Source organism: Coregonus lavaretus, assembly GCF_964263955.1.
Source record: "Coregonus lavaretus genome assembly, contig: HAP1_SCAFFOLD_447, whole genome shotgun sequence".
Taxonomy (NCBI): Eukaryota; Metazoa; Chordata; class Actinopteri; order Salmoniformes; family Salmonidae; genus Coregonus; species Coregonus lavaretus.
Genome location: NW_028160250.1, coordinates 237,130 through 248,477, shown reverse-complemented (window position 1 = coordinate 248,477; position 11,348 = coordinate 237,130). Strand labels below are relative to the sequence as shown.

At 40.8% G+C, this 11,348-nt stretch overlaps 1 protein-coding gene across 1 annotated transcript; it reads right to left on the bottom strand.

Moving 5' to 3' along the window:
* Positions 1-3,136: 3,136 nt before the first annotated feature.
* Positions 3,137-10,154, bottom strand: LOC311121988 (cell cycle control protein 50B-like). The gene is made up of 8 exons (XM_084196415.1): positions 9,991-10,154; positions 6,352-6,544; positions 5,870-5,977; positions 5,652-5,759; positions 5,464-5,554; positions 5,203-5,340; positions 4,843-5,049; positions 3,137-4,133 (listed from the first exon to the last, which is right to left on the bottom strand). The coding sequence occupies exons 2-8, from the start codon at positions 6,538-6,540 to the stop codon at positions 3,952-3,954; spliced, it is 1,023 nt and encodes a 340-aa protein (XP_084052541.1). The 5' UTR covers positions 6,541-6,544; positions 9,991-10,154; the 3' UTR covers positions 3,137-3,951.
* Between the last annotated feature and the right edge of the window lie 1,194 nt (positions 10,155-11,348).

Sequence of the window (11,348 nt, the reverse complement as noted above, 5' to 3'; positions counted from 1 at the left end):
AAAATAAGTATTTGGTCAATAACAAAAGTTTCTCAATACTTTGTTATATACCCTTTGTTGGCAATGACACAGGTCAAACGTTTTCTGTAAGTCTTCACAAGGTTTTCACACACTGTTGCTGGTATTTTGGACTATTCCTCCATGCAAATCTCCTCTAGAGCAGTGATGTTTTGGGGCTGTCGTTGGGCAACACGGACTTTCAACTCCCTCCAAAGATTTTCTATGGGGTTGAGATCGGGAGACTGGCTAGGCCACTCCAGGACCTTGAAATGCTTCTTACGAAGCCACTCCTTCGTTGCCCGGGCGGTGTGTTTGGGATCATTGTCATGCTGAAAGACCCAGCCACGTTTAATCTTCAATGCCCTTGCTGATGGAAGGAGGTTTTCACTCAAAATCTCACGATACATGGCCCCATTCATTCTTTCCTTTACACGCATCAGTCGTCCTGGTCCCTTCGCAGAAAAACAGCCCCAAAGCATGATGTTTCCACCCCCATGCTTCACAGTAGGTATGGTGTTCTTTGGATGCAACTCAGCATTCTTTGTCCTCCAAACACGACGAGTTGAGTTTTTACCAAAAAGTTATATTTTGGTTTCATCTGACCATATGACATTCTCCCAATCCTCTTCTGGATCATCCAAATGCACTCTAGCAAACTTCAGACGGGCCTGGACATGTACTGGCTTAAGCAGGGGGACACGTCTGGCCCTGCAGGATTTGAGTCCCTGGCGGCGTAGTGTGTTACTGATGGTAGGCTTTGTTACTTTGGTCCCAGCTCTCTGCAGGTCATTCACTAGGTCCCCCCGTGTGGTTCTGGGATTTTTGCTCACCGTTCTTGTGATCATTTTGACCCCACGGGGTGAGATCTTGCGTGGAGCCCCAGATCGAGGGAGATTATCAGTGGTCTTTTATGTCTTCCATTTCCTAATAATTGCTCCCACAGTTGATTTCTTCAAACCAAGCTGCTTACCTATTGTAGATTCAGTCTTCCCAGCCTGGTGCAGGTCTGCAATTTTGTTTCTGGTGTCCTTTGACAGCTCTTTGGTCTTGGCCATAGTGGAGTTTGGAGTGTGACTGTTTGAGGTTGTGGACAGGTGTCTTTTATACTGATAACAAGTTCAAACAGGTGCCATTAATACAGGTAACGAGTGGAGGACAGAGGAGCCTCTTAAAGAAGAAGTTACAGGTCTGTGAGAGCCAGAAATCTTGCTTGTTTGTAGGTGACCAAATACTTATTTTCCACCATAATTTGCAAATAAATTCATAAAAAATCCTACAATGTGATTTTGGGATTTTATTTTCTCATTTTGTCTGTCATAGTTGACGTGTACCTATGATGAAAATTACAGGCCTCTCTCATCTTTTTAAGTGGGAGAACTTGCACAATTGGTGGCTGACTAAATACCTTTTTCCCCCCACTGTATGTAAGCAATGTAGGCAAGTACACAGCAGTGCACATTTTCAATGTAGACCATATGTAAAACTAGGGCAGAGATTTTATTACCACCAAAAATAATTAACAAAATTCATAAATTGACTAAGAGTAACTATTCACCAATCTGTCCAGGGCTCTTCTTCCAGCTGATCCACAGGTAAATCATGGAGATGACCAGAAAGGCCATGCTGAGGGCCAGGATCATGCAGCCGAAGTCGTGCAGGGCCATGTCCAAGAAGGAGGTGTCATACTCCTTGCTCTCCACCACCTTTCTCAGCTCATCAGGTGTGATCTCCATCCCAACCCTTGACCAGGTTGGGTGTTTGCAGTACTCCACGCCAATATCAACACAGACCATCTTCAGATAATGAAGTAGCTCATAAAACAGCTCTGTGTTCTTATCTTTGGAGGCCAGAGATGTGTATCCAATCGTGTCTGAGTAAAGAATGAGGGCCTGAGCCAGTGCAGCCTCAGACCAGCTCAGCAGCCCCATTATTACATCATATGTACCATGATTGCATCATGACTGCCAAATGACAACTATACCAACTTTGAAAATGAATCATTTGTGAAAATAGCACCCTGGTGTGCTCATCAAAACAAATGTATCAAACACAGTGCATCTTAAATAATGAATTAAACAATTTTCTAATTCTTCTAACCTTAACAGTTTTCTTAAAACAAACAGGTGTATCAAGACACAAGGCGGCAAAATTTAGTTCAGAACTGAGTTATATTTTAAGAACAGAACAGGCTCCAAGTCCTGTCTCGTTGTCAGCGCTCCCGAGTGCTGGTTGTCAGCGCTGCCGAGTGGTTGCCCTCGTCTTCACTCTCTCCTGATGAGCAGCAACATGAGGAAGATTCCACAGCGTCACAGCGGGTTAGTTCTCGGCCCCTGTTATTTCGAGGTGCTTTCCCCCGTCTCCTACGTTCCTCATCCATCGCCTGAAGCTTCTTCTCCAGGGCTAGCAGCCTCACCTCCACGCCCTTCAGTTGTTGGAGATGCTCTGACAGCATGGCGGATGTGTAATGCACATCCAACTTCTTCTGCAGGAAAAACACATTTCAGAGATGATTTTTTTTACCACCATTTTGATAAGTTAAATCCTTAGTATTCCTCAGTGTTTTGGGCCAGATATTCCTACAACCAGCTTTCCTGGGACTAAACCTCGACAAGCACCAATATAGAGGACTTACATATCTAGTTATGTTTCTCAAAAATCTAAATGTTGCCCTGATGTGAAAGTGGGTAATAATGTTACTTACCAGTAATGTCTTGATCAGCTTCCTCTTGTATATTCTGTAAAGAGTATTAAAGGCAACAAATGCCAAGGAGATCACTAGCAGGTACGGGAGCACAGGTTCTATTGCACTGAAAACTAGGCTAATCCCACTGGCACTGGGTCTGAAAAATGCAGCAAGTTCCTCTGGAGTTATATCTATTCCAACCGTTGCCCATGCCGGAAGGCTGGGGAAAATTGAATTTTTGGGGGGTGGAGGACTGGAAAAGGGCCATATAGAAAAGGCCATCTTTACCAGATTAAACCACACACAGTGAAGCTGACACAGGCATTAGAAATGTAGAATGTATAAAACTGAGCATAGAATCTTTGGCAACATTCCAGTCAGAGCTGTAATTGTGACAAAACCATGGAACTGGGAGAGCCTTCTTTGACAATCATTGATGATGCAACCTCAATTCCATATCAACTCAACAAAAGGGATGGCAGAGAGCTATCAGTTCATTCCTCAAGTTGTGCATTTATTAAAACAACTTCAATGAAAATTCACCATCAATGAATTTTCAAAATTCCATTACAAGAAACATACTGCAATAAAAACAACATTTTTTAAAAAGAGGATGTTCAGTTATGTGCAGCCTATACAGCCCTGAGACATATTCCCATTATAAATGGTTACAGCAAAACATTTCAGATACATCAATTCTACATTTTTATCCAATACCGAATGGCAATACAATTCTATGGCTTACATGTCCTGTCAAAAAAGAACGATCACTCCACGTTTGTAAATTATCCTCTAGTTTTCAGAAATCTATAACAAACAGTTTGAACAGATTGGGCTTTTATGGCCCATGATAAAAGTTGCAGTTACCAATGTGATGTAATGCAACAGAAATAGGTTTTTATGAATGGCTTTTTCATCCTAAGGTCTTAAAACTATACAAGAAGATTCAAATGCAGCTTTTCCCAGAGTATCCAATTAGTATCAAATTACACCGCTTTTAGACTTTAAAATGTCCAACTTGACCTCACTCACCTCTTAACTAAAATCCTTAATGAACTATGCAAAGAGCCCTCAATCAACTCTCCCACTAAATCATAATTCTCTCAATGAGATGCAAAATTGGACAGACATGGCAGTATAATCAAGTCATTTAAAGTGATTAATTTACCCAGCTAATGACTGAGCACTAAAATGTCAGGTCAGAAACTGGACTCTAAGAACACATCCATATGAGTGACCTTCCACCAACATTAGAAAATGGAGCCCGATCATTTATCATCCTCAGGGAACTTGAACTTGGCATACACAATGAGCATGACCATCGACATGACAACACACAGAGATCCAACCACCAGGTATGCGATGCCCAAGAACTGGTTCTTTCCGCCCATCCAGGACACGTTGCTGAAGACCACCTTCTTCCTCCCGCCAAAGCTCAACACGGGATAGTCTGGAGAAGGAGTGTGTTAAGGTCGAACAGGACATAGAAGAGTGTCATTTGAGAGTGACCATACAAATTAGACACCGTTGGCAATATTTGCATCGAAAAATGTACTCTTTCCCTAGCATCTGCTTTTTTCCAAGGCCCAAGAACTACCACGTCATGGTAGTATTGTCTCCCATTCTCTTCTGTTTGAAAAGCAGAGTCCCACCTAACTGGTAAGACCAGTTGAGCTGAAATGCAGGGGTAAACCATTGAGCAATAAACTGTTGTAACACGAGACACTAGCCCCATGGGAGTGGAATACAAGTCACTCCGAGCAGAGTAAAAAACACATTATTACAGTTGTCTGTATTTAGCTGGAGTAATAGCATCAAAATGCAGTTAATGTTCTCTCTGATGAATGAGTGAGTGGAAATGACAATTGGATTAGAATGAAATAAGAGCTTATGAATTTACGGGAGTGATTATTGAATTACATAACATGACATTGTAATGTTTGAATCATCTGTCATTCCGTACATAATAACAGAACATTACATTTTAGTCATTTAGCAGACGCTCTTATCCAGAGTTAGTGAGTGTATACAATTTTTTGTTTTCATACTGGCCTCCCGTGGGAATCGAACCCACGCTTCATAAAGCCTGCGCCCCTTCACACACTCCCACTGACTTATTGACATTTCCATAGACCTATACATATTGTAATGAAGGATACTGTAGGCGATTTCAAGGGAGTAGTTCCCTGCAGGTAGGCCACTGGCGTAGTCGCCCTCTGTGATTCGTCGATACAGCTTCCTGAAGTCTGGCAGGGCAGCCCTTCTCATCCACACCAGGAAGTCCTGGTTCACAAAGCCGTTGTTGGATGGGTCAGAGGTGTCCAGCTCATAGGCCGGCTTGGACCAAAAGGGTGGCTTCACAGTACCTACGTGAGGAAAGCAAATGAAAGTCAATGTAACATCCAACTTCTAGGTCAGTGTGTTAAGACATGTGGATGTAGGGTATTAATGATTAGGCATCTCAAATTAGGATGTCACCGTATACATTAATGTCATGGTCTCTGGATTGAAATTATTACCATTGAATGCGTTCTTTAGAGGGGTAACAGATGGGTTCCTGTATTTGATGTTGTAGTCAGTCCACCATGCTATTCCTTTTCCATCAAAGGGAACAAGCTTCTTGGTCCCATTGACCATCTGATAGAGCTTAAAGGTGTCTTTCAAAAAAACAATGCAGAGATGTAATTATTGGACAATGTTGAACAGAACATTTACCCCAAGTGTAGCGTGTTACAAAACGTTCTACTAGAGTTACGATTAATGAATTATGGGCCTTGTACCATTGAACATGCTGTTTGCTAATGATCCACAGGGCACAATTGGGTTGTTGTTGGCATCATACTGATAGGGAGAGCATGCAGAATTAGGTGTCTGCAAGAAAGAGGGGAAAACAGTTGGTGATAGCTGTCCGTCACAACATTTGAGGCTGTTCTTAGATAATTTGCCACACATTCACATATCTTCTCACCTTGAAGTAGTCAAGATCTCCTGAGAGCTGGTATTCATCTTTTGAAGCCCCATATGCACGTTGGCTCTGAAAGTAGTTGGACAGACCATAGTAGAAAAACACAGGACCCTGAAGAACAAATAGTTTGTTAGAACCAGCTCTGTACTAGATGTAATGAGCAGACCTCACATTACTGTGATAACTTAAATAAGCGAAGGAGAGTACCGATGGCACGTTACCTCAAACAGATTGGAGAGAGAGAAATCCAGTTTGCACGTACAGTTCTTGACGCTGGGGTTAGAGCACTTGTAGCAGTCCGAGACGGTCTCTACTCCGGTGTAATCCCTCTGTGTCAACATGAAGCCTTGCATCAAATATTGATCAGCACCTATCACCATACAACCACAACTCACACCTCCATTGTGTTGTATGCCAGATACTATCACCTTCATCCTGCCAAGACCGAATTAGCTAGTAAACGAGCTTGAACAGATAGCAAGAGTAACATTCAAGTAGAAGATGTACACGAGTAACTAAAGAGAGTTACAGGCTGTGTCTAATTTGAACTAGTAAAAATAGAGCTACTCTGAGGGTACGTTGATGAACTTCATAACTAAATTGAGAACATACAACTGGCCAATATAAATTGTTATGCAAATGGTAAATAAATGTATCGTAAGTCCTGAAACTAGGAGTCACTTTTGACCAGTTATGCTCTTACCTCCAGCACTGTGATGTTCTGGGAGGCGATGAAGAGGGCAACACCTATGCCAATGAATGCCAGGCCGATGAGCACAAACCCAGGGATGACGATACCAGCCGACAGCATGGGCTGCCAAGCAGGGAGCCTCTGCTGTGTGAAGGCTGTGTTGTCTGGCCGGTTGGCCGTTTCTAGCTCTTCTTTCATCATGATTCTGTTAGTAAGAGAGAATAAGGAAGGACTTGTTTTAATCCAGGAGAGCTGTTGACCAGCAGATCAGGGCTGGGGTCAATTACAATGGAAGGCAATCAAGTCAGGAAGTGATTTAAGTGTAATATTCAAAAACGTTTGAAATAAATACTATAGCTTCTACTCCTCAGTTTATTGAGAAGTCATTGAAAATAGATGCATTTCACATTTTGAATTGTTTTTTTAGTTTACTTCCTGAATTGACTGCCTTGAATTTGAATTGACCCAGCCCTGCAACATATGTAGGCATATCAGAGTTTTTCCATGCAGGAATTCCTAAAGAAAAAATTAAAACAATACAATGCAGTTGCACTGACATGATTAGGGCCCTGTGTTTTGCGCAATCATGGGACATGCCTGGATTTGTGACTTTACTTAGTTTTTTCATCAAACTGTCCCCTTTTTATGTCAGATGTTCCAGCACCATCCTCAGACAATTTATTTCATTTGTGTAATTCTCATTTCTGGATATAAGGATACAATCTTACTGTCACATGATTGCACAAAACACAGATTAACCATATAATATAAATGACTCGGAAATCAGAGATAAGTGGGTTTATATTACACATTTCTTGGTCAATCCCCCCCCCCCCAAATATGAATAATCCAATTAAGATAAACCTTCGGCAAAATAAGTAAAACAACCGTAAAGTTAAAAGGTAGACTCAGCGAAATGACATTGCCAGGAGCAGCACAGGTTGGGCGCGTTTGAGTGGTATACTCAAAGTAGTCGACTGTAGACGGACGTCGACGAGTAAAGTCAGGGGAGGTACATATGCACCGACAGCAAGTCAGTCAACTTCTGCCGTTTCTAGGAAACGCGACTATGGCAGACATGGCATTCGCCTTTGTTGTTGCCGATGACAACACGAAGCTGAACATGATCAACAAGTCTTGTAAATGTTAGAGCTTGTGCTGGTATCTAATTTCCTTATCAGAATATTAATTCCTTGGGCCATGTTGATCATAACCAGGTAGTGAGTGCATAGGCTACTAGAATGAGAACATAGGTGTTTTTTCAGCATATGCTCTGTTGTTGCCATTACTTTGTGCCCTTGTACCTTCCTCATTATTATTTGTGATTGTGCAACATGGAATTGTAACAGATTGTGATTAAATGGAGTCCAAAGATTCTTACTGTATGGTAATTGATTGCATGTCAGCTTCACTACAGTCTCCAGTGTATTTATTTATTTAATTCTCAACCTTTATATTGCTATTGTCAGTAAGCAGAATTTGATTCAATCACATGAAGGACAACACACTCACTGTACAGAAAAGGATTAGACAATACATGTACATCAGTTCACATAAATTACTGGGTAAACAATATGCCAAGCAGTCAAATGCACTTGGTATTGACCCCACGACTGGTGTCTGGGGAAAAATCTGTCATTAATTTCGACGTTTTTGCAGAGGATATCTTAGTCGTGCAATTTTACATCTAACTAAGATGTTTGGTGCAGTATTTCTCAATGAAAATGTGCATGAAAACGAGTCATCCTCCTTGAATGACAAACACTTCATTGAAGAATCCCTACTGATGACCGATGAAGGGGCGTAGACTTCGGCTACGAACTTCGGATTGCCGAACAGCCCAAAAAATGACCATAGTCATAATATATGTTCCGAACTGTTTCAGATTGGGATACAGCGGCGGCCCGCCCATTAGGGCATTAGGGGCTGCGGCCCACTTGTGATTGGTAAAAAAAAAATAAGTTACTATATATATTTTTTAAACAATATTATATAATTCACAGATTATGCTTTAAATGCTCAAAAGCCCGGTAAATGTGTACATTTCAAAAATATGTTTCAAAACAAGCTGTTCAGTTCCCACTCTGCTCCTCAGTGACTGCCAGGGACCTGGACCTTCTCATCGCAGATCTGGTAGGACAAAAAAGCATGGCCAATTGTTCCCCCCCATGTTTTTCATCATCAGGTTCTACTGACAGGGCGACATGTTGTATACACTAAAACAGCATAAAAATGGGTGTATCACAAAGCATGATCAAATTAATTAGCCAGCTACAGTAATTGAGAATCATTGAGAAATAGTTTTGTCGATCTTTTGGTCAAATTAACCACTTATTTACCTTCGATAAGCAGCTAACTAGCTAGCTGGTAACTTGCTAGCTAGTTAGGTCCCATGCCAATTTCAAGTCTTTCTATACTAATATCGGACTAACTATTCAGTTCTTTCAGAATGAAAGTTAACTGACTAGCGCACCATGCTTTGTGACATCATGTTAGCAAGCTATCCCCAGTTAGATCATGTGTTTTCACTTATTGCATCTGTATGCTGCTTGTTGCATTTTTCCTGGTGCACTCGTTCATTTGTAAACTGGCTGCTCATTCTAAATAGTATAATCACAGAGTTTCTAAACCCAGAGGCGGACCATCGTGAGACTTCCGGGAACGCTTGCGTTTGAGAAGTCAATGAGAGAAGTGAACAATTCTTCCTTAGTTAATTTTCTCTAAATCTAAAAATGCACAACCTAGATTCGAGCCAATGTCTTAAGTAGTTGAACATGTTATTACTCCAAAGTCGTGAAAGTGATAAACTGATACTGTACCATCTTTGGTATAATCTAATCTGTTCAAAACAGAGGCAGCATGTGCAGCAGTGGTCATTCGGCTTTTGAAATGCAAAAGTGAAATAGGTGTATTTATACTGTTGGTTACATTTCTGTCATCCAGCTTTAATGACAACTCCAACCACCTTGCGCCCCCGAATATTCAGCCAATCAGTGGCCGCCACTGACGGGAAGCCTTTAGTTGTTGTGAAATTGATGGTGCTTTCAAGACAACTGGGAACTAAAAAAAAATTATGAAGTCAGTGTTCTTCAGGTCGGAAAGTCAGAGCTCTAGAAAGAGGCTCAAGTTCTCGACATGGATGACCATAAAAAAATATATTTCCGATTAGGAGCTCGTTTTTTTCCCCCCCGAGTTCCAATTTGTCTACCTTTAAATACCAGTACAGCTTCTTTGATATTGGGTTTTTAAATAATCCCAAATAGTATGATTTTTTGCCTCAAACAGCTGCTAGAAATAATGAGCATTGTTATGTTTATGTCAACTGTATTTTTGTTTTACTTTTAATGTGGAGAAATGGTGTATGGATGACTGAATGATTGCATTTATGAATACTATTTGTCTTTTCAAAGGGACGATTGTGGTAAAAATGAGAGCATTTCTTATTTTGTTAACTGAAATACAGGTTAGGTGACCCCCTTTCGATTCCGATTGTGGTATCACGGTCTGATTTATTAGGTAAGTTATTGACTAGCATTTGGCAAACACGGCATACTCCACTGCCAGAAGAACATTTTAAATATTTCCGCGTGCCTGTCGCCTTCTTCACTCTGAGAAGTTGGAAAGTAAATAATTGCAAACTAGCGTACTTACCCGTTTTAACGAAGAAGAAAAATCGGTGTCTTTTTTTCCAGATTCGGTTGAGGGATATTCACAATAGGCAGCGTAGATAGACAATAGACTGGGCGCTGCCTGCCGCCAACACCTTTACCTGACTGACTGTTCCTTCCTTTTCTCTCTCTTCTCTTCCTGCCAATGGTGTTCCTCACAATGACGTCATTTGTCCTCCACAAGTCGTGAAAAGCACTATACATATAAATTCCTTCAAGTTACATAGGCAATGTTACAGAAAAAGTATATGTGCTGTCGAATATTATAATGCCATTTTTTATGCATTATTTTATTTATGTTATTTTTGTGTAGGCTGTCGTTTTTTGTAATTTTATCTTGCCTGATTTGTGTATTGTGTTGTTCATTTTTTCAATTAAAAAGCACTTTACATTTTTAGTAGACACTCTTATCCAGAGCGACTTACAGTTAGTGAGTGCATATATATATATATATATTTATTTATTTATTTTCATACTGGCCCCCCTGTGGGAATCGAACCCACAACCCTGGCGTTGCAATACCTCACTTATCTCCAATATGTAACGTTAGGCCCAATTCTATGGTGAGAATTCAACCACAGTAGCCTAAGACATATGACTTACACCGTCTTGTCATGGCAAAAAATAAGGACACCTAACTATAATTATAATTGACGTTTTGTTATCATAGCAGACTTTACAATTGGCCTCTAGCCATTCCTTCCAGTTCTCTGCTGCAAATGACTGGAACGAACTGCAAAAATCTCTGAAGCTGTAGACACTTATCTCCCTCACTAACTTTAAGCATCAGTTGTCAGAGCAGCTTACCAATCACTGCACCTGTACACAGCCCATCTGTAATGAGCCCACCCAACTACCTCATCCCCATATTGTTATTTACATTGTTATTTATTTTGCTCATTTGCACCCCAGTATCTCTATTTGCACATCATCATCTATCACTCCAGTGTTAATACTAAATTCTAATTATTTTGCACTATGGCCTATTTATTGCCTTACCTCCATAACTTACTACATTTGCACACACTGTATATAGATTTTCTATTGTGTTATTGACTGTACGTTTTGTTTTTGTTTATTCCATATGTAACTGTGTTGTTGTTTTTATCGCAGTGCTTTGCTTTAATAATAATAATAATATGCCATTTAGCAGACGCTTTTATCCAAAGCGACTTACAGTCATATGTGCACAACATTTTTAACGTATGGGTGGTCCCGGGGATCGAACCAACTACCCTGGCGTTACAAGCGCGGTGCTCTACCAATTGAGCTACAGATATCTTGGCCAGGTCGCAGTTGTAAATGAGAACTTGTTCTCAACTGGCTTACCTGGTTAAATAA

Bases quoted from the DNA above. Each gene is read 5' to 3' on its own strand.
- LOC311121988 (XM_084196415.1), bottom strand. From the start codon at position 6,540: ATGATGAAAGAAGAGCTAGAAACGGCCAACCGGCCAGACAACACAGCC. The intron at 5,341-5,463 runs GTACAAGGCCCA...TTTTTTTGAAAG, and splicing joins AGCAAACAGCATGTTCAATG to ACACCTTTAAGCTCTATCAG. The intron at 5,050-5,202 runs GTAATAATTTCA...TTCCTCACGTAG, and splicing joins TCTAAAGAACGCATTCAATG to GTACTGTGAAGCCACCCTTT.